We start from the raw sequence: 23250 nt of genomic DNA, 5'->3' as shown, positions 1-23250 counted from the left end.
ATCACTTTAATTGATTTTTGATGTTGACTGTTCTTTAGTTGGGGATTTAATCCTTCAAATTGACCCATAATAAAAATCAGTGGATGAGATGAACTAAACTAACAGGCCGTTTAGTTAATGATGCTAAATAGTGATAATCATAATGATTTGTAGTGTAAAACTTTATTAAAACTTCTATGTCATTCCCATGATGATCAAACTTTGATCATTGAATTATTTTTTTTACAAATTTTTATTTCTACCTAATACCGCATCTTTTAATGAGTCATTTCCCTAAATAATGTTTAAAAAAAAAATTTCCCACTTTACCTAATTTGGGAAAGAATTTCTCAGAATACCGTCCACGTGGAAAAGTCTTTTTTTTTTTTTCAGACCAAACCGCCACTTGAAATGGCGGTTTACATAAAGCACGAAAACTCCACATGAAGTGGCGGTTTGGTCAAGGCAAACCGCCATCTCATGTGGCGGTTTGATCCCTGGTAAACCGCCACTTCATGTGGCGGTTTGCTGGTGGCCTGCAACAATATTTTTTTTTTCTTTCATTTCCCCAAAATAGTGAACGTAACCTGCATTAAACTAGTTCAATACCATCTATTCCATATTAATCAATTACGAACCAGCTTGATTTGAAAAAATTAATTATGAAAATAATGCGAAGATATATTACAATCATGAACATACAAAGTTAAAATCATACAAGAATATACAAGAAGTTAAAATAATATAAGAATATACAAAGTTTGTTAAACTACAACCCCCGGCCCCTTTTGTTTTGCGCACCGGTGGATGATGATGGTGTGAACTCGTCAACCTCCGCAATGACATTAAGAGTAGGAGCTCGTCGTTGACTAGCACGCTGATATGTGATAATCCTTTGCGGAGGCGATGGATGTGGCGGAGGAGTGTTGATGGAAGACGGGGGAACGAACGGCGACATAGTAGCGGATGTCGATGGCGATCTGGAAGACCGACCCTGAGTAGATGAACGCTGGCGGCCTCTTGTGGACCGAGAACTGGATCCTCCGGAAGAGCTACCTCGATGGGCTGAACTCCTTGGAGAAAGAGTGTGGAATGTGTCATCTACGTCGCCAATGACGGGTGGAGTCGGTATGAGGTACTCATAACCCGCTTGACTCAATGCATCGGTCAACGACGCATTAATGGAGCCTAAGGTCTGAGAACATAGCCGATAGCCCACGTCAACTGGCGATGTAGCGGCCCCTTGAATCGTGTCATTACATTGTATCAACACCGATCGGATGCGCTCAGCCTGTTTGTTATCATTGTATTGTTAAAACAGTTACTTAAAACTATTACTATTTGTTATGAGTGTTGAAAGAAAACGTACCAGTAACGTAGATGTCGAATGGTAATGTGATCCTGGCTGCGCAAATGCGATGTTCGTTAGGCGTAATATGGAGATGCGCCTGTACCAACTTATGTACATAGCAGAGCTATGACCTGTGAAGTTATCTCCTCCAACCAATGTAGATGCTCGGTCGTTCCACGCATCTACATGTGATCTATGTCGTACGAGGTAGTTCTTGTCCCCAGTCCTCCGATCGATCGCATGTAGTTGACGTTGGGTGTCACAGGCTTGCGGAATTACCTGCTCCAAACCGAATTGACGCATGACACGATCCGAGAGATGTAGCTCGACGATGTCAAAGCAAATAAGAGGACAACGCGATCTCCAAATCTCGTGGCCCGATGTACATATGTGCGGTAGAGCTTCCATCTTAGCCGCTGTGTAAGGCTGCCATGTCATCTGTAATAGAAATCAATATGCTTAGTAATGTATACAATTTATTCATAACTAATACAAATAGTAAATGTTACTAATCTGCTCGTCCCGTTGTCGATCTAGTGCGTCCCTGTAGTACACGAGAGTATGTGGGGAGTGGGATCTCGAAAGATATACGCGAAGCCAGCTGTAAACAAATAAACATTTTCATCTATCATAAAATAGTGAAATTATGAATTTGAATAGTGAATTGAGTGTTGCTACCTTACTGCCAAAGGATCCATCCCGCGCCGATGCTGTGACCCTAATATCGGTTCAAAATCATCCGCGTCATCTTCCTGATCATGTTGCCCATCCGGTCGAACCGTCCGAACAATGGGCCTCCCTATATGAATGTGCTCCCATGACCATATCTGTAACAACATCAAGCATCCACCCATGTCCTTGGCACCCTTACGAGATGCTCGACATAAGTTACGATACAGATACGCTAGGGTAGCACTTCCCCAACTGTACTCATCTACGCGCTCCAAGTCTCCCAGTAGAGGGAGATAGATCAACTGTACCGAGTCGCCGCTCTTGTCCGGAAACAAGATGCATCCAAACAGGTACAAAATGTAAGCTCGGGCATGTCTGTCAACCGTCACATCATCTGCATCATCCTCAAGCGCGCTAAAATGCTGTCGATGCCAAGTCAGCTTCAATGACGATCCAACGATGATCTTCGGCTGTGAGGGGTCTTGAGGGTTTTCCGGCCAAACCCCTAGCAGCTCATGTACTAATGCTGGCCAATTTCCCTCCCCATGACCAATGACTGCTTGTCCTTCAACCGGCAGTCCCATGATAACTGCCACATCTTGCAACGTGATCGTTGCCTCGCCAACTGTGAGGTGGAAGGTATGTGTCTCCGGCCTCCACCTCTCCACCAATGCAGTGATAAGTGCTCGATCGAGCTCTAAGCCCCCGCCCAACAACCGGTGAATGTATCTAAAACCAGCTAGCTCGACTACGTCTAATACCTTGTCATCCACCTCCCACCGTAACGTACTCGCCTGGTAGTGCTGACGAGTAACCAATTGGGCAGTGGAGCCCTCCCACGCAGCTATGCTCCTGTGTGTCGCCTGAAGCGTAAGCACTGATGGATCAACTGGGCCCGGCATCGCCATGATCGCTGTTACGTGTTTTTCATCGCCATAAGTGTTATAAAAATCATAAAAATATCATGACTTCCCTCGCATTATCCAAATTTGCAACCAATTCAACATGTTTTTCAATGGGATAATGATCTTTCATGTGATATCTCCACCAATTTGCTACCAATTTGTAACCAATATCATGACTTCCTCACCCCAATACACTATAACGGGAAGTGTAAATTTGAATACAAGAATTTGTGATACTAAGGTATTAGAACACTTATTATAAGGTTCATTTCAAATATAAAAGCTAAAAATAGCATGAATATATACAAAAACCATTAAACTAACCCTACAAAGTAATAAACTTTCATTGAAGCATTTCATCAAACACTTTATATGCATACAAAACAAATCCTAAAATTCAACTACAAATGTGTAAAACGTAAGCATAAATCATGAAAACAATAGAATGTAACAAACATTTAACGTTTTTATAACTTCAATTCAAAACAATAATGAACAAAATAAACAATTTGCATATTGAACAAAAATTAGGGTTTTATTCATACCTTAAATGAGGATGAAAATAAACTAGTACACAAGGAGAAGATGGGAATGTAGTTGATTAGTTTAGTGGAATGAGAGTAATTGTAAATTTAAAGTAAATGAGAGTGAAGAATTTTTTTTTTTTTAGGGTTATACCGGCAAGAAGCAAGAAGAGTAAAATGAATTGTGAAAAATGTCGAAGGAAGCTGCTGTTTTGTATTGATACCAAACCGCCACTTCAAGTGGCGGTTTACTCCACATATTAATTTTTTTTTTTTTTTTAAAAAAAAAATTCACTTAACCAAACCGCCATCTCAGATGGCGTTTTACTTCAGATGCATGAATAAAACCGCCATTTCATGTAGCGGTTTTATTAAAAAAAAAAAAAAAATTTCTCAAAGCAATCCTACGTGGACGGTAAACTTGGAAATACTTTCCCATTTTAAGGAAAGTGGGAATTTTTTTTAATTTTGGCCATAGATTGGGAATAGACTCTCTTTTAATAGTAGCGCATTGTAATGAATCAATAATTGAAGTTGAACAAGCATGTCTATCAAGGTAACCAAGAGATTTTTCAACTAAAATTACACTAATTTTTATTTTCATTATCATTATTTATTACTACCTACCAAACAGACCGTAAGAGTACTACAAAGTGAGAACAAGTACACAAAGTCAAGTTGTGATATCTTGGCCAAAGAACAAAGAGCCAAAAAACAAAGAGCCAAAGAACAAAGATACTTCATATAGTGAATTGTGGTTTGTATTTACAGAGTAAAACCGGTCGGTTGCACATAACGGAGCACCACGAATAGTTATTCTTAACAAATTTCCTTATGGAAAATATGACTTGCATGACAATGATCTCCCGATTTTTCTTTCTTTATGAGTTGGTGTAAATTAAAATATCTAAATATAATTTGATTGAAAAACCTTTCACATATTCAAATTAATTAATACTTTATTAGAAATACAAAATATATTGGAGTGCTATCTATTGCACCCATAAATATATGTATTCAATTTATGGATCACTTACCCACTTTAATCCTCGTATGTGGTACTTTTTTAAAATAATTAAGTATTATTAAATTATATTATTTACATAGATAATTATAAGAAATAAAGTAAGTTAAATTTTAACGGTAACGCGTTGTTTTCGCGTAGCGTTTCTTTTCTGTTTTAAAAAATATATATACATTACTTAATTAATTAATTAAATAAAAAAAATTAGGGGAAGAGGGAAGGGTGGCCGGTTGTGTTGGAGTAGGGGAGGAGTCTTGTAACTCCTCTCATAAGTGTGTATTATGGCACATTAAGTCTTAGTAATTTAATTGCCTATTAATCCTTAAGCATCATTTGATATCCTTACCATTCTAACCTTTCAAAGTGAACACAAAATTCAGAAAAATTCTCTCTTTTTCTCTCTTGTTTTCGGCTCACTTCAAAGAAAAACATAAATAAATAAATTTGTTGTTCCATCCAATCTTTTGATCAAAGGGGTAAGTTTAATTGAATTGTTAATTATATATTTTATATACTAGAATTCTAAGATGAATTATATTTCATGTATGATGATATCCTATGAATTTTAGGAGGATTGAGTATATTTTTATATATGTAATTTTCTCTAATAATCCTTTAAGAAACTTCAATTTGTGAAAAGGATTAACTGATTAAGTTATGTTTCTTTAAAAAAAAAAAAAAAAAAACTTCTTGATCAATATTCTTTAACAAAATTTAAATTTGTTATAATAATTAAGAAATTAAGTTTATATTGATATTTAAATAAATTTCTTTTATGGTTTACATTTCTCTAACAAAATTTCAATTTGTTGGAAGAAATTTAAATGGTATGGATCAAGTAATATAGTTATCCAAGAATTTATAAATCTTTTAACAAGATTGATTTGCTTAAAGGATTGTTTATATATATATATATATATATATATATATATATATATATATATATATATATATATATATATATATATATATATATATATATATATATATATATATATATATATATATATATATATATATCTTTTAAAAGGGTGATTTGGTTTTATGATTTTCTACAAAATTTTAATTTGTTAAGAGCATTAAGTATTTAATTTAATTATCATAATTTATGAAATTTTAAGTTTCTTGAAGGATTTTGTGGATGGGCATGTTTCTTTTTATTTGATGACTTATATGCTTTGTTGATGGGGTTTTGTGTATTAATATGTGGAAATATCAAGTGGTTGTGTGATAGAAAAATTGGTCTTGTTTGTTTTATCTTAGTAGTGGTGAATGTGGCCTTGTTAGATTTATTTTGGTCATGAGATTTAAAGGGTTAATAATTTGAATAATGTATATATAAAAATAATAATAATACAGCAGCTTCTGCCTCGGTGTTGGCGCTGATCCGGAAACGTTAGTCGTGTTCCGTTGTTGTTTTATGTATCCGATGCGTTAAAAACTCGTTAAACGCTTAAAATAATTAAAAATAGTAATTGGATGTTAGAAATTATGAAATTTGGTACCCAAGGTAATTGACGCGTTCCGGATGCAGTGGCGAAGTCGGATTTTCCATTTGAATTTTCTAAACTGTCCGAATTAACCATTTAAGTTTCTGGTTAAAGTTTAAAGTTTGGAACTATTGGGAATATGATGAAAACATTTAAAATTATCAAGTCTTAGTAATATCTTAGTAGTATGGAGTGGATTAAATGTGTAAACACGTTCTAATACGTGATCGTTTTGTGTGTGTGTTATTTAGGACCTCGATTCATAAGAGGGCGAAATTTCTATCATGATTAGACTTCATTTGTTGGCAACGCTTAAAGATACACGCTTAGACCATACTGTGTATGCGGTTGTGCAAGTAGTGTTGTTTCATTTCTAATCGAGGCATTGTAAATCACATAAGGATTAGACTTCTCAAATAATTTGAAAGAAGTTAATTGGAAATTGAGGATTTATGTGTTTGTTACCCAAAGGGGTTAACGTTTTGGTTTGTATTATGTTACCCAAAGGGGTTAATGTTTTGGTTTGGATTATTACAATTATTGTTCTCATGGCAGTTTTGGATCATTACGGTCACCATGGGGTTATGCATACTTTTGCCTTTGACGACCCAAACAGGACGGGTAACATCTTAGGTCGGTGGTTGCCTTGGGATTAGCTCTCCCAAGTGTATTCCTCCAAAAGGATTGGATTTATACTTGAACGACCCGAACAGGACGGGCTACGTTACAAGTTGGAATTATCTATTAATGAATGCATTAGAGCCTATGCATGCTAGGATAAACACATTGCTTGTATTCAACCTGGTTGACATTTGTATGAAGTTTCTGACGTGTATTGGATTGTTCTTTGGAACCTACTATGTGTTGTCACACGACGACTAGTATTGCAGGTGGAGACTGGAGTGAGGTCTCGACTTAGAACCCATAATCATCAAGACTATGCTTCTTTATTTTGTAATTAGATTATGAGTAGAAATAACTCCAAACTATGTAACATGAGATGGTGTTGCTTTCTTTTCGGTTTTGCGTATTTTATTTAGTTTACCTAGAGGCCTTTAGGCTCTCGAGTTGTACGTAAGAACTTCCGCTGACTTATTTCTTTCACGTTGGTATTGTTTTCTGTTTGAATTATAATTCTTTATCGACGGAACGTTGACGATCATAGAGAAGACTTTTCTCTAGAGTCCAAAGAGTGGACCGAAATTCGTATTTTCATATGAATTTCCGATCCACTTAAACCGGGCCGTTACCGAGAGAAATTCAAATATGTTTTTTCATGGATACAAATATAAATTATAATATGTAAGATTTTTTTATTATATGGTAAGTTGAGGAATAATAAGAGCTATGTGATATTCGATCCTGCTGAATCAAAAGCCAATTTCCCCAATATTGAAGATGCCTTGAGCATCTTGTAGCTTGTGCTATGTCGTGCACACTTGGGAGTGATGTGGGCGTGCCATGGGAAATGGGATGCTAAGTTTTGAATCACTTGATTAAGTGATCAATGATGATGATTTGAATAGGTTTGTGTAAGGGATGGAGTGTCTTGATCGAGGCAAGGTTCGAGGAGAAGGTTGCACGATCAAGGAAGCAGCTACGCACACGGCAACAAGCATTTGACTCAGCCACTCGAATAGTTGAGCAAGAGCGGTTCACCAGGAGAAGGTAAGAATGTTCAGTATGCTCGCTCAACTGGTCGAGCAGCAGGTGCTCGGTCTGGTTCACAGTGCCACTTCATCGCATATTTCTGTTTTATGTGGGTAACTTTATGGGGTTTAAGGTTTTGTCCTAGGGTTTCCCTATGATGTTGTGGGCTATATAAAGGCTCAAATATGCTTAGGAAATTAGAAGAAAGTCTAATACAAGTGAGGCAACTAGGGTTCATCCATTAAAGTTCCTTCGTTCTTGTATTAGTGTGTTTGAGTGAGACCACCATCACATGTGAGGTCTTTACCTTGAGAGAATGTTCTCAAGGCTTGTGTGAATTGAGTCATTGATGTATGTTGATATATTAATGATAAGAAACTTGTTTGAGGAATGAGGGAGAGGTATCCATAGATATCTCATATTTTTTGTTGTTGTTGTCTTTGTTTGTTGTGCTCTTTTTTGGGTGCTTTTTTGTGCATTTATCGCCGCTTGTCTCTAAAATTGTAATATATTCTTTTTAGAATTTCTTATGAAAGATATTTATATTGAGAGTCAGATTATGATTTAAAAGTTTTAAAAAATAAATGTAACCATAAAAATGAAATAAAGTGAGTTGTTAGAAATTAGATTTTTTTAATCGTTGCTTTTTTTTTTTCATGTATATTTATCAAACTATTATTAATATAAAAAGGTTTGAGTGTAGATGTAGTAAATTGACTGAGATGAAGGGGTGAATTTTACATTATTAATTATCCATAGCAACAAAAAGATCCACAAAAAGAATTAGGGAAATTTCACATGGTAGCATCGAACTTTCATGAAACACAAGTGGTAGCACTTTTGTAAGATTTTTCCACATAGTAGCATTCAGTTTATGTCTTATCTAATTGTCGTAGCATTTTCCGTTAAATTTTGTCAATTTTCATTTAATTCACCATTTTGACGTTTCTATTCTTATTAAGTGCTGGCTGTTGTCTTTATAATTTGCCATAAACCATTTTTATGCTCTCAAATGATTAATTGGCTATTTTGACATTTAGTTTACCGTTTAATTCATCAACACTCTCAAATGTTTAGGGCAAATTATAAAGACAACAACCAACACTTAATAATAGTATAAACGTCAAAATGGTGAATTAAACATAAATTGACAAGAATTTAACGGAAAATGCTACGACAGTTAGATACGACATATACTGGATGCTACCATGTGGAAAAATCTTACAAAAGTGTCATCACCGACGTTTTATAAAAATTCGATGCTACCATGTAGAATTTTATAAAGAATTATAATTCAATTAGAACTTCTGTAAATTATTGAAAAACTAAAGAAAGATGAAAAAAAAAATGTAGGGTGCATATGGCCAGTGACATTTATGCTATTTTATTTTTTTTAGCTCCTCACCTTTTTTGTTCATCTAACAATTAAAAATTATTTTTGACTTTTTAAGCAACTGGAAAAGTTTCTTTTGAATCAAAGTCAAATATTACTTAAAATGTTTTGCTCATAATTGAATTTGGATAACACCATTTAATATTTAAGGCCCTTTATTTTTGGGGCCCTTAGGCGATCGGCTACCTTGAATATGCTAAGAACTTGCCATGAACACGATAGTAAGTAGGAGCATTTGCTTTTAAGTACTTTGTCGATGGTGCACTTTCAGTCTTATATTTTTCTGTCTCAATTAATTTGCCTAATTTCCATTTAATCGGTGATGATAAATTTCTTAATTTATATTTTTGTTATAAATCTACCACTATAATTTGTTATATTATCTCTTATTTTTAAATAACTCACAACTTTAATCTAAAATACCTAATTTTTCAAATTTTGCATTAAAAGCAAATAAGTGTAAATGACTATGAACACTATGTTTATTAGGATTTAGGAGTACATGAGTAAATAATGAGAAAGTCTTGTATAATTTTCATCTATACTATTTTACTTTGAACCAATCCTATGTAAATAAAAACAACTTTTACTTGACAAATATAATGAAACATATACATTAGAATTATGAAGTATTTCTTGCTACTTCTTATTAAATGTGTGTTTGGATCATGACTTTTTTTTCTTAATTTTTTGGTTTGTTTTTGATTTTTAGTTTGTTCGTTGGTCAAACAATCAAAATAAGTGTTTGGTAAATGACTTTTAGTTAAAAATAAAAAAATTATTCTAATTAATTTTTTTTTGTTGGCTTTTTGGCTAATGGACCTACTTATTTTCTATTAAATTGCCAACAACCAATATATAAATTTACCAAACATCTTCATAAATATTTAGCTTTTTCAACCAACTTAAAAACCAACATAAACAACCAACATTTAGAACTATTCTAACGAGCCAATTAAAAAATTCAAAGACCAACAACCATAGTTAATTGCGAAACATCCTAATTCCCAAGTCAACGTGCAAAGCATGAATGAAATCTTTACAAGACTTTTATCTAATCTAAATGCTACTAATAGAGTAATAGTAAAGGGTTTAAATTCCCGCCTATTCCCAAATCCAATAAATTTAAATTTCAATAACATAAATTTTTAAACAAAAAAAATCAAATTCAGGCGCCTCTCTCTCTCTGTCTCTCTTTCTTTCCCTCAAACTTCTCCAATGGCTTCCACATTCATCTTCCCCCCAAATCTCCATTCGCTCGAAGAACAAAACGAACTCAACAATCTGTACGCTCTAAATCCTACTAATCTTACTTCCTTCCGTCCTTCTGATCTCGAAGAATTCGTTAAAGGTCAGTTTCTTCCTCAAAATCCCTATTTCAAAACCCTAATTTTACATTTTACTTACAAAATAATCTTAATTTTGATGTTTCAGGTCTTTCATTTGATTTATCGGATAAAGAACTGTTTTGCGTTGAAGAACAAGACGTATTTGATCGAGTTTACTCAGTTGTGAAATATTTTTCTTCACTTACACCTGCTTGTAAGTTTAATATTGTTGAAAGTCTTCGGTCGAATTTCAGTGTTCTTCTTCCGAATATTGATTCGCTCTCGAGAGTATTAAATTCGCCTGAGACTGATGATGAGGATGATGGCGGTGGGGGTGAAAATGGTTCGCTAGTGTTTGAACGAGTGGCTTTACATCGGAATGCTTTTAAAATCTATACTTTCTTCCTTGTTCATATTGTTCTTGCTGAGGAATCAAGTACCTCTTCTAGTAATACCTCCAAAGTAAGTATTTCAGCATTTACTAATGATATTGGTATTATAGCTGTTGAAAACAGACCTATATTTACTCAACTTTGCAATTGAATTCGACTTGAAAATGATAACAAAATTATGTAAAAACCAATATGAAAACAAAATTCTATTCTATTTTAAATCGAGTCAAAATATTTGATCTCAAATCAATCTAGTGACTTGAATGATCATCTCTAAATTTGATAAAAAAAATGTGGTAGAGATTTGGGCATAATTATGTTTACTTGCAAGGGTCAATCAAAAAACACCACCATGTTTTTACAAGGGTAAGTTTGTTTTTATTTGACCACCCCTAAACCTAATATACGTGAAAGCCAAGGTGGAAACTACTTTATGATAGTGCATTAATGAAGTGCTGTAGGAATTTGGGCATAATTATGGTTATTTACTTAATTATGAATGGTTAAACTAGCTTTCATCGGTTTATTTGTCTTATCTTTTTAATTAAAATCATTAACTAGGTTTTTACGTTTTAGTTATCTAAATATTTAGTGCGCTATCAATGACTGCTCTACACCAGTCAAATGGTTCCATTTTTTTGGCTCGAGGATTAGAAATTTGGGTATAATTGGTTAAATCGTGGTGTACTTAGAAATACAAGAGATAATATATAGATTAAAAGTGATGGAGTCATATCCATAAATAGAAATCTGTCAAATTAATTCGGACATATTAAAATAAAAAAATGAGCTAGATGGAGTGGGACAGAAGAGTATAGTATTTTTGTTTGATTACCAATGCAATATTACTACTAAGAACTTACAATAAGTTATGTTACTTCCTTAATGATGTGCTTGGATGGAAGACGGATGGAAATGAAGAGACAGGAAGGGATGACATTGCCATCATTTGGATACAAAAGGAAAGGAGAGGTAAATTAACAGAAGAAAACTGGAGGGGATAATTTATTCAGATTTGGTACAAAATAAATCCTTTTTACCTGGGGAAAATTTGGAATCAGTCTTCTTTCTCCTCCGCTTGCTTCTCCATCCTTTTCTCCCTAAAGTGTTATCAAAACATTCTCTAAACAATGGCAATTGGGCAAACGTGATAGTAGAATAGTAAAGTGTAATAGTCTCGAAGAACCAAGGAATCAAATTAGTCTAGTACTGCATTTCAATGTCAATATTTGATTAGGTTAATTATATTTAATTATGTCAATATATTGAGCCAACCACTCTTGAATTGAGGAATTATGAGAGATAATATCCTTTGTGTTTAGTTCAAATAAAGTCATAAGTAATGTTGGCATCTACCCGATATACTGCTCATAAGTAGGTGTGCTAAGTGCTAGAATGTGTAAGAAAGGAATTCAGAGCTCCTTTTTCTAGCTTTATTAAATTTTGGATGGAGGAGGTAGTATAAACTCCTACATGTATAAAGAATATCATGTTCTGGATTTATTCTTGAACTTTTTAGATGTTCAATATCAATGGCTTTTCAACTTTCTTGTGTGTTTTAGACGGCAGCTAGTAGCCGGAAGAAAATTACAATGAATGCATGGAGTTGGGAAGGACAACGAGGGAGGATACTCACTTTGATTGCCAACGCACTTGAGATCAACCTATCTTTGCTATTTGGATCCGCAGATCCTGATGAAAACTACCTTTCATTCATTGCAAAGTAAGTTAAATGGGAAGTTTTCAGTTAGACTTGGCGTTATTATTATTATTTGTAGGTAATTGATAGTATTCTCATCTGTTCAGGAATGCATTTCTTATGTTTGAGAATCCTACACTGCTGAAAGATTCTGATGCAAAAGATGCTTTGTGTCGCATAATTGGGAGTTGTGCTACTAAGTACCATTACCTGGCACAAATATCTGCCTCCATTATTCATTTGCTGCATAAGTATGATTTTGTTGTCACTTCCATGGTTGATGCTGTGGTGGGGGCTCATAAGAAGTATATTGATGGGAGTTTGGCTACATCTATCATAAGAGAAATTGGAAGGACTAACCCAAAGGATTATGCTAAGGATACATCAGGTGCAGAAAATATCGGGCGCTTCCTTGTTGAGCTCTCTGAGAGGTTGCCAAAGTTGATCTCAACAAACATTGGGCTTTTAATCCCCCATTTTGGTGGAGAGTCTTATAAGATCAGGAATGCTCTTTTGGGGGTTTTAGGAAAGTTGGTTTCTAAAGCATTTGTAGATGAAGAAGGTGAGAGCTCGAAGTCGGTTCGGTTGCGGACTAAACAGGCTATGCTGGAAATCTTGATGGAGCGATGTCGTGATGTTTCAGCATATACAAGAAGTAGGGCACTACAAGTTTGGTCTGATTTGTGTGAAGAGCATGCTGTTTCAATTGGTTTGTGGAATGAAGTGGCTGCAGTGGCAGCAGGGAGGCTGGAAGACAAGAGTGCTATTGTGAGAAAATCAGCTTTAAATTTGCTCATTATAATGTTACAACAGAATCCGTTTGGGCCTCAACTTCGCATATCGTCTTTTGAAACAGCACTAGATGAATACAAGAAGAAGTTGAGTGCTCTCCAGCCAGACTTACCTGCAGAAAAGGCTGTAGATGGGGTGCCATCTGACAAAGACAACTGTAATGAGGATGGTGATGGTGAAGTTGATCATGCAAATGCTGAAGTCAGATCTCATGATCTATCCAATAGTGTAACTGATAGCTATTCGTCGCAGGTTGAAGAAAGAAACGTTCTGAAAGATAACGCTTTTCCTGATCTTGGAAATCTGGAGCAGACCAGGGTTCTTGTAGCTTCTCTTGAGGCTGCGGTGTGCTTTTCCAAATGTCTGTCAGCTACAATGCCAACCCTTGTTCAATTGATGGCTTCTTCCTCAGCTACAGACGTGGAGAACACTATACTCCTACTTATGCGATGTAGACAGTTTCAGATTGATGGATCAGAAGTTTGCCTCCGCAAGATGTTGCCTCTGGTACTTATTTATCATTTCATATCTCAACTGCAAGACATCATAAATATAAATTACGTACTTCACTTGTGCGGCTCTTTGTTTCATTGTTCGAGTGAACTAAGTGTCGTTTCTGTTCTTGCTTTCTTTTACAGGTTTTCTCTCAGGACAAATCCATATGTGAGGCTGTGGAGAGTGCTTTCATCACCATATATGTTACAAAGAACTCACTGGAAACAGCTAAGAATCTAATAAATCTTGCAATAAATTCAAATATTGGAGATCTTGCTGCTTTGGAGTCTATACTTGGTACTTTAGTTCTCAAAGGGGATATACCTTCTGCAACAGTAAGTTAATAATTCATTTTAAATCAATTCTCAAATTATTTCTTCTAAAGCTCATCATTTCAAATTTTGGTGATGGAAATCGGGAAAGCAGTGTTTCCTCTGAGCAGATTATTAATGGCAACAAGTGAGATCTGGCAAATGAACTGTTGTTGGGAGTAAACATACAGAACACAATCAATTATTGATGAAGTACTATATGATCTCCTGAAATCAACTTTCTGTTGCCCAAAGATATGATATGATGGGTGACTCATTTGAATGCTGTTTTAGGGTCTTACTAAGGAGTGGTTTTGTATAATTGCATCTCACTTCAGGCATCATAGTCCTTGCTATTTCCTTTTAATTTTAAGAAGTTTCATAATTGGCCTATCATTCAAAAATTTAATCTTATGGGTCATCAACTGAATAGTTGGTGAGCTGATTTGAAGCTTTCAAAAGTGCATGCCATTTTTTTCATAGTAGAATATTACACAAATTAGACATGGTGTTCTGGAAGTTGTAGATATTGTATCTCCTTGTGGTTAACTCCATGCCTGTGTTAGCAGATAACCTCAGAGTGATTTATGTATCAGTAAAGCTGGAAAATGTTTCCACTGTTGAAGAAAAAATTTAACTTTCCTAATAAAGTAGAAGTGAGACATCTTTTCTGCTGTATGTGCAACTTTCAATCTCTATGAATTGGAAACTTTCATATTGATTTGGTGTAACATGATTACTTAAAAGCTTGATGGTTAATTTACATTTTGGATATGCAAATGTGACAAATTTTGGTGAGGTTCAACCCACCCACCCTTCTGCTGCATGTTGTATATTTCTCTGGTTTATTGTCCAAACTAGCATGTTTCTTAAGTATTCCGTAGGATCTTTTTATGAGTAATTGAGTATTATCTGCATGGGTTGCGACTAGATTTGATGAATACCCGATCCATTGTTTTCTAATCTCAATAAAATTCTACGTGAAATTTTGCTTTCCCAGATATCTGCTTTGTGGGACTTCTTTTGCTTTAATTTACCCAGAATTACAGCAGAGCAGTGTTGTGGTGCCTTAATTGTTCTCTGTATGGCTGCAAAGTCGTCAAGCGAAATTTTAGGATCTCACTTACAAGACATTATTGATATTGGATTTGGCCAATGGGCAAAGATAGATCCTTTACTGGCAAGAACTGCATGTATTGCTCTACAGAGGCTATCGGAAGATGACAGAAAAAAACTTCTGGCAAATAATGGGAGTCGTGTATTCAGCGCATTAGGGAGTCTAATTACTGGTTCTTTGCTGCCTGAAAACATCTGGTACAGTGCTGCTGATAAAGCAATAGGTGCAATTTATGCGCTTCATCCAGCCCCAGAAATTATTGCTGCTAGAATGGTTAAAAAATTGCAGAGTTCTGTCTTCAATATTGGTGAATTTGATCTTTCACAGCATGACGCGGATAATGGGAATGCTAATTTTCCGCGCACAGTTCAAGTTGGCAAACTCAGTAGATATTTGTTTGTTATAAGTGAAGTGGCCATGCATCAGCTGGTGTATATTGAATCTTGTGTCAGAAAGATTCAGAAACAGAAGGCGAAGAAGGAGAGAGAGAATGCTGAAAGTTGCTCAACACTTGAGGCTGCAAAGGTGAGTTGGAAATTGGAATATTGTGCATTCAAAATAATTCGTTTACTTTCATCCAGATCACTTGCTGACCCCTTATGATTAGATTAGGGTTTGGCATTGCTGTTGTTGTGAATGTATTTGCCGGAAACTAATTGATTGTACTTTTTTTCGCATACAGGATGATGGTATAAATGCTGAATTAGGTGTTGCTGCCTCAGAAGATGCGATACTTGATTCACTTGCTGAGAGGGCTGAGAGAGAAATTTTATCTGGTGGTTCAGATGAAAAGAACTTGCTTGGTCATTGTGCACCTTTTCTGTCAAAGCTGTGCAAAAACTTTTGTTTGATGCAGAAGGCAAGTTTCTTAATTGTGTGATCTGTTCGTGTTAGTAGGATTCTCTGTGAATTAAAGCAGTGTATACATCTCAACCGGCTAAAAAAAAAAAATCTGAACAGTGCTTTAGGAGCTGCTTTTAACATTCTTCATCCTGATATATTGATTTGCTATTCCTTCTAGAATCCGGAACTGCAAGCAGCTGCTATGCTTGCTCTATGTCGTTTCATGGTAGTGGATGCGACTTTTTGGTGAGGAATTTTCCTCTGTCTGGCTTGGTTTATAATCAAATTGATTATTTTTACTGAACTTCAATTTCTATGACATCCAGTGAAGCAAATCTCCAGTTACTGTTCACAGTTGTTGAAAATGCATCATCAGAAACTGTTCGATCAAATTGCACCATAGCTCTGGGTGATCTGGCTGTTCGTTTTCCTAATTTAGTTGAACCATGGACTGAACACATGTATGCCAGGTTGCGTGATTCTTCAGTTTCCGTTCGGATTAATGCTATTTTGGTGCTTTCACATCTTATCTTGAATGAAATGATGAAGGTATGTATGAACAACTATCTGACTTACTTTTATATATCTATGGAGTTTGACAATCTTTATTGCATAATTAGGTCAAGGGTTATATATATGAAATGGCTCTTAGATTGGAGGATGAAGATGAAAGAATTTCAAACCTGGCAAAGCTCTTCTTTACTGAGTTAGCAAAGAAAGGTGAGACTATGAGAGCATGTATTTTCATGTGCACTGGGAAGGAACTTGATTTGACATGACATTGATATAGTCAAAACAGCTTCTTATACTATGATTATGCCTGAAAGAACTTTTTGCTGTTCCTCAGGATCAAATCCAATATATAATTTACTTCCTGATATTCTTGGCAAGCTTTCTCTACAGAATTTGGATAGGGAATCATTTTGCAATATTATGCAGTTTTTGATTGGGTCCATTAAAAAGGTAAAAGATGGAACTTGCTATACTTAATATATTTGTTTGTTGTCATTTATTAAAGTTATTCCTGATTTCTATAGGACAAACAAATGGAAGGCTTGGTTGAGAAGCTTTGCAACCGGTTTAATGGTGTTACAGGTAGCGCCCAGACACTTTATTACAATTCTGGTTTGTTAGGTTATACAAGTTGTCTTCTTGTAGCAAATCTGAAGGTTGTAGTGTTTTATGATCATTTAGTTAAATTTCAATTTAGCCCATCTTTTTGTGAGATTATATCCAAGTATCACTTATTTCAATAGTGCTAAAAATCATATTCTTTGGTTTCGGATTATAATAGATCTTTATGTGAATGACACATGCATCATGTGCATTTATGGGTATTATTTCCTACCAATAATCAATCGGAAAGAACCTCATTATTATCACTAACAAAGGTAAGATTGTAATGGCTTTAGGATAATGGTATGTTATTATTATATATCCAGTTCTGCTATGACCGGTCGTTAGATGAAGCTCAAATGGTATATCCCGTGTTTCTTACTCAACAATGAGAACCTCCCTGGCCATTAATCTATTGGGATGCGCATACAATTGAGTTCTTGGATGCTGCGGTTTTGTCTTTTTTTATTTTACAAATATATGGACTATGATTTTCAAGAGTGAATTTGTGTTTTTCAATGCATGTATGACATGTAAGCTATGAAAAGCATAATGTGCATTTGAAAAGAATCGATGTGCCTTAGCAGAACAAATAAATGAGTTCTTTACCTTTTCCGTTTTATTTTCTCAAATGTTCTTCCCCTTGCAGATAGCAGTCAGTGGGAATGCCTTGCGTATTGCCTTTCTCAGTTGTCGTTCACCGATAAAGGGATGAAAAAGCTAATAGACTCATTCAAGACATATGAACACGCTTTATGTGAGGATTCTGTGACGGACAATTTCAGAAACATCATCATCAAGGTGACTCCAGTGCTGAATATCTATTTGCTGTGTCATTTTTTTTTCTTAAAATGTTTATTTAACCATTTACGGTACTAAATCAGGCCAAGAAGTTTGCAAAACCTGAACTTAAATCAGCTATTGAGGAGTTTGAAGAAAAGCTCAATAAGTTTCATTCGGAGAAGAAGGAGCAGGAAGTCACAGCACGAAATGCACAAGACCACAAAAACAGAATTGACGGCTTAGGAGATTTTACTGTTGCTGATAAGATCAAACATGAAAATGGAGATGCTACCATCCCTGAAGGTAGATGTTTCAGCCTCCATGACTGGTTTGGTTTGTGTTCATTGAATTCTGCAGCATTTCTGCTATCGTGTTTGACATTTTGAACACTTTTTTTGACAATATATATTGTTATGAGCATTAACATCCATCCAATATACATCTACATTGCTACTGCAAATCACAGGAGATATTTTGATTCAATGTTGTTCATTTTTTGCTTGCGATATTGAACAATAGCTTCATGTCATTTTACTTAGATTTAATATGGGATACCAAGCTGTATTCAGCATAGTTTAATCTGCTGTGCAAACATGTCCTTTGAGAATCGTAGGTCTCAATGATATTGGACACGGATTTTATTGGGTTGTAAATGTTCATTTTCTAGCCTGGATAATATGTTACCACTTATTGCATCGTAACTAATTCATTAACCTGTTTCGAACAATGTGTTTGGATAAAGTAAATGGCAGAATAGGAAGGAGAGAGTCACACAGTCAGATTCTCTGATATACATGATCCCTTAGTAGATAGTTGATACGAAACAAAGGAAAGGAAAATGTTATTCTCTTAATCTACATATATTTTTCACTCTGCCTTTGGAAGAAAAAAGCAAACATTTTCTTCTGTCCCTTATGATTGATATCTTACATTTCTTACTTTTCTATTTGATGTGTTTACACATTAAAAACGTGTGCAGGTCAAATTTGTATAAATCCTCCACAAGTAGATTTGCTATTTTGTTCATCTATCACCGTTAAGTTAAAAAATATTTTGGTCTCACACTTTTAGTTGTTAATAATAAGATAAAGGGTTCCCGATCTTGATGGGAATTGCTGATAGTTAATTTTTTACTCTCATTTCGATTTTGTGCTCAAAGTCCAACTTATGAGTTATAACAAACAGGCTTCTAGAGAAAGGAAGTTGATAGTTCCCCTTGCCAATGATTTTTATAAGAAACTGCAAAAAGGTTGGCCTTAACACTTTTAGAAACATCAAGCCTCGCCTTTGTGTTGCCTGATGAGTTTTAAGAGAAGTTTAGATAAGCTCCAACAAGTTCAAACATGTTCCGATCAGGGCCATTAAGATAGAAGTTTTAAGGTGAGAATGGAACCTCAGTCCTGTAAAAGAAAGGTTGGCTGTAAATGCATAGTTCTCCACCATCTTAAAGAGAGGTTAACGGAAAAGGGCCTTGATGCATGAACGTTTTAGCATTTTGCATGCTATATACATGGTCACCCTCTTGTTGCTCTCTAACATGTCAATCGTGTGATGGTACAGACGGTGAAGTCATTGATGCTTCTGATGGACCATGTTTGAATGACATCACAAATTCAACTGTTGATCATGTAGAAGATTGTTCTACAATTACCAGTGATTCGACACAGACGGAAGCCAATGATGATGAAGTCCTGTCTCCAATAGTTAATAAAAAAGGTGATTCTACTCTATGATTGTATATAATTCCTGACTCACAGTCTTTCCCTTGGCAGAGTTTCATGTAAGCATAACACCTTTGTTGCGTCCAGATGTACCGAGTTCTAGAAGCAGGAAATCAAGGCCGCGGAATCAGAAGGTTGTAAACACTACATCAGTTAGGACTAGGAGTACAAGGTCAAAACAAAGGTCACCTTCCATCTTTGATTTTTATTTAGTTTTCGATTTTCGTTCCTTTTTACTTCTGTATACTTGATATGCAAAATTGAAATTCCTTTTATAAAAATTGTTGTTGACTTTTGTCATGAAAATACATCATTTCAAGCACATTGAACTCGAAATAGTTTCTGCTATTACGAAAATTTTCTGTTATATTCTTTCTTTGATCATAAATGTAGAAAAACGATTGCTCTATGCAAAAAGTTTAAAACTTGTGTAACTCAAGTGACATGTTTTGTTGCCGCAGTTGAGCATGGCGAAGATCTACAGTCCTCCTTGGTGGTTTTTTACATGAATTGTTTTCGAATTCAGTGAAAGGAAGAGACCATGCTGCAAATTGTCATTCAGCTTTTGGCTTGCATTCTAATGTGAATAGTTAATTTAGTATATTTAAATTACAAGGCAGGCTGAGTGAAGGAAAGCTAGGTGAGAATAGTTGATTTAGTTAGTAACGTTCATGTTTGGAGATCTCCTCCACTCACCGGTCACCGTCGCCAGTCGCCAATTTCTTGCCATGTGAAAGTGTCAAACAATTTTTGTTACATTTGTTATGTAAATTAAAATTCAATATAATTGTAACCCAATACTTATGAAACTGCTTGAACTTTGAATATGGATTTGTTTGGTTGATGTGATTATGTATTTAACATTTTACCTTACATGACTATTATGTGAAGTCCTCACCTGTGCCAATCCAAAGTCGGTTTACATTGATCCTATCTCTTAAGGCTTAACTTTTACTTTGTGTTTGGAAGAAAATTTGAAACAAATAAGCAAAAAAATATAAAAAATTTACATTATAATAATTTGTTGAAACTATTTTCCAAGATAACCAGTTTCTTTCTAAAGTTGTGGTTTGGAGCTGTTTGCTATTACTAACAGCAAACAAAGACTGGAGGTCAAAAAAAGTCAACTAGTGTGTTTGCTGTAAGTAATAGCGAACAAAAACTTTGACGTTTTTTGACTTCCAGTCTTTGTTCGCTGTTAGTAACAGCGAATAGATGCATGCTTAAAACAACAGATCCTCCTTCCTTCCTCATTTCCCCCCAATTCAATTAAATCTTAAAACACAGTCGACAAGACCTCTCTCATTTTCCTCCGTTAAAACTCCTTCAAACCTTCAATTAATCCCTTCCTCTTTCAATCCAACCCTACTAAAGTGGTCTAGCATAAACTTGGAGTTCTCTAAGATAAAAATATCTTTGTTTTTTTGTTATTTTATATGAAAATTAGCGTTTTATGTAATCTTTTATATCTGTTTCAAATGCAGGGCATTACTTGTTAAATTACTACTCATTTAGTTTAATTGAAGCTGATTAAGGTAATGGATTAGTTATTTTTTACTTATTTGTTCAGTTTTTTGATTATGGTTCATTAACTTTAGTTTGTTTTAGGTAGTTAATTATGTAAATGTAGGTAGTTCATTAACTTGGTTTATGGTGATTATATTGATTTAGTTTATGTAAAAGTGGGTAGTTAATTATGTATGTTGATTTTGTTTTGTATATTGATTATATGTAATTAATTTGTATTGTATATTGAGTATATTTATTTTATTTGAATTAGTTAATTAGTTTATATAAATGTAGTTAAATAGTTATGTAAATGTAGTTAATTAATTATGTATATTCGTGAATGTACTTGGTGATGAAGTTGATTTTGTTTGTATTCATGTAGAAATGACATCATTTCGTGTGACTATTGCATGTTTTTAGAATGGTTCCATTCGTACAGATGGTAACAAGGTTACATATGTTGGGGGTAAACGTAAAGTGTTTACATGCAACTAGAACATGGATTTGAATGAGTTTAAGCTTTTTGTATGTGCTAAGATTGGAATTGACACCACACAAAATACTGTTATTTAAGTTTTAAATACGACATGAATGGTTAATTGTTAGTTTTTCCTGTTGAGGATGATGATTTTATAGATGCTATGTGAGAGCATTCAAAGGTTTCATTTTTTCCCTCTTTGGAGTTATATGTAGAAGTGTATCCCTAAGCAATCAGGTTGTGAATGTTACTTCCAATCCTTCTCCTACGCCTATATTTATTTTAACTCAAGAAACTCAAAATCTCTTTATTCCTTCCCCATCTTCTACTCCTTCCGAATCCCCTCAAACTCAAATCCTAAATGATGCGACTGTTAATTTAGGAGAAACTTTTGAGTTGGTACCATGGGATGATGGTAATGAGCTTGTTGATGATCCTTCTGAGGATGATGTGGATGTGGATGAGGATGCCCTAGCTAATGACATGACCCTAGGCAACATTCCTACAATTGTTGCTCCTACACCTTATGCCCTATGTCCACCTCTGGATGAATATGTAGAGGACAACTCTTGAAAGACTTGGGTTTGTGATACACCTACACCGAAGATGGGAAGTTTGAAAAGGATATGATATTTGATAGTAAGAAAGCTTTGTTGGAAGCTGTTAGAGTCTATCATATTCGTAGGAATGTAGAGTATAGAACAGAGACTTCTAATCAAACTTCTTCATCATTGAAGTGTAAAAGGGGATGTTCTTGGAAACTAAGGGCTAGACTAAATCCTTATTCAACCTCATGGTTTATTTCAAAGTACAATGGAAAACATGGGAATTTTGTGTTGGATAGTAACACTGTGTCAGCTGGACATATTCACTTGACGTCCTCTGTATTTAACAATGTAATTAGGAATTGTGTTTCCAAAGACCCTTCGATTAAGGTGTCTGTCGTTCGACAAATAGTGAAAGATCGATTTGGGATAGAGGTCACTTACAAGCTAGCATGGTGTGCTAAGCAACAAGCCCTATTGTCCATTTATGGTACACGGGAGGATTCATATTCTCTTCTTCCACGCTTTTTGAAAGCGTTGCAACAATCAAACCCGGGCACCGTAGTTGAGTGGTTCTTTAAGGAAGACAATGACACGGGTGTGTATGTACGTCCTAATATTTGACTCTTTCAACGTGTCTTTTGGGCCTTTAGACCTAGCATAGAGGGCGTTAAGTTTTGTAAGCCTCTTATCCTCATTAACGTCATACCTTATTGACTGTGATTGCGCAGGATGGTGATAAGGGTATCTTTCCACTTGCATTTTCCTTGGTTGAGAAGGAATGCATAGCTGCATGGTCTTGGTTTATAGTGTGTATTTGTAAGCATCTAACACAGAAGATGGGATTGTGTATTGTCTCTGATAGACATGTGGGGATTTTAGTGACCATGGAGGAGACATAATGGCAACTACCATACGCCCATCATAGGTTATGCTTACGCCACTTGCTTAGTAACTTTAACCGTGCTATGGGTAATGTTCAACTTAAGAAGTTATTTGGTAAGACTGCTGAGCAAAGACAACGCGCTAAGGTGGTTGAGGGCTTGAGGGCCATTGGGGCTGTGAAACGAGAGACTCTTTTTTGGATTGATGAAGTAGGTGATATGTCTAAGTGGTCATTGTGTAATGATAGG

At 35.1% G+C, this 23250-nt stretch overlaps 3 protein-coding genes across 5 annotated transcripts; 2 read left to right on the top strand and 1 right to left on the bottom strand.

The window, feature by feature from the left end:
• Positions 1–1069: 1069 nt before the first annotated feature.
• Positions 1070–3591, bottom strand: LOC130828286 (protein MAIN-LIKE 1-like). 3 transcript variants are annotated; one of them, XM_057694179.1, is made up of 4 exons: positions 3453–3591; positions 2009–2915; positions 1349–1931; positions 1070–1270 (listed from the first exon to the last, which is right to left on the bottom strand). In XM_057694179.1, exons 2-3 carry the CDS (start codon positions 2908–2910, stop codon positions 1817–1819), a joined length of 1017 nt encoding a protein of 338 aa, XP_057550162.1. In that variant the 5' UTR covers positions 2911–2915; positions 3453–3591; the 3' UTR covers positions 1070–1270; positions 1349–1816. The 3 variants fall into 3 exon arrangements, with proteins under 3 accessions (XP_057550162.1, XP_057550179.1, XP_057550171.1); XM_057694196.1 differs by having other exon boundaries at positions 1349–1768; XM_057694188.1 differs by lacking the exon at positions 3453–3591 and having other exon boundaries at positions 2009–3060.
• Positions 3592–10133: 6542 nt separating this feature from the next.
• On the top strand, positions 10134–20412 carry LOC130821693 (condensin-1 complex subunit CAP-D2-like). The gene is made up of 17 exons (XM_057687484.1): positions 10134–10339; positions 10423–10778; positions 12271–12431; positions 12515–13706; positions 13838–14029; positions 15006–15647; positions 15805–15981; positions 16144–16211; positions 16292–16514; positions 16586–16685; positions 16813–16928; positions 17003–17060; positions 17731–17882; positions 17966–18167; positions 19425–19580; positions 19673–19769; positions 20047–20412. The coding sequence occupies exons 1-17, from the start codon at positions 10207–10209 to the stop codon at positions 20048–20050; spliced, it is 4029 nt and encodes a 1342-aa protein (XP_057543467.1). The 5' UTR covers positions 10134–10206; the 3' UTR covers positions 20051–20412.
• A 1121-nt stretch (positions 20413–21533) lies between these two features.
• On the top strand, positions 21534–23019 carry LOC130811017 (uncharacterized). Its single transcript, XM_057677151.1, has 4 exons — positions 21534–21544; positions 21731–22065; positions 22179–22723; positions 22849–23019. The coding sequence occupies exons 1-4, from the start codon at positions 21534–21536 to the stop codon at positions 23017–23019; spliced, it is 1062 nt and encodes a 353-aa protein (XP_057533134.1).
• The last annotated feature ends 231 nt before the right edge of the window (positions 23020–23250 follow it).

This window comes from Amaranthus tricolor, chromosome 1 (assembly GCF_026212465.1).
Source record: "Amaranthus tricolor cultivar Red isolate AtriRed21 chromosome 1, ASM2621246v1, whole genome shotgun sequence".
Classification (NCBI taxonomy): Eukaryota; Viridiplantae; Streptophyta; class Magnoliopsida; order Caryophyllales; family Amaranthaceae; genus Amaranthus; species Amaranthus tricolor.
The sequence above is the reverse complement of the archived record's forward strand: the minus strand, read 5'-3'. Positions and strand labels throughout refer to the sequence as shown.

Bases quoted from the DNA above. Each gene is read 5' to 3' on its own strand.
- LOC130828286 (XM_057694179.1), bottom strand. From the start codon at position 2,910: ATGGCGATGCCGGGCCCAGTTGATCCATCAGTGCTTACGCTTCAGGCG. The intron at 1,932-2,008 runs GTAGCAACACTC...ATTTGTTTACAG, and splicing joins ATGGATCCTTTGGCAGTAAG to CTGGCTTCGCGTATATCTTT.
- LOC130821693 (XM_057687484.1), top strand. From the start codon at position 10,207: ATGGCTTCCACATTCATCTTCCCCCCAAATCTCCATTCGCTCGAAGAA. The intron at 16,929-17,002 runs GTAAAAGATGGA...TGATTTCTATAG, and splicing joins TGATTGGGTCCATTAAAAAG to GACAAACAAATGGAAGGCTT. The intron at 19,581-19,672 runs GTGATTCTACTC...TGTTGCGTCCAG, and splicing joins TCCAATAGTTAATAAAAAAG to ATGTACCGAGTTCTAGAAGC.
- LOC130811017 (XM_057677151.1), top strand. The intron at 22,066-22,178 runs GCAACATTCCTA...CCTACACCGAAG, and splicing joins AGCTAATGACATGACCCTAG to ATGGGAAGTTTGAAAAGGAT. The intron at 22,724-22,848 runs GTACGTCCTAAT...GTGATTGCGCAG, and splicing joins ACAATGACACGGGTGTGTAT to GATGGTGATAAGGGTATCTT.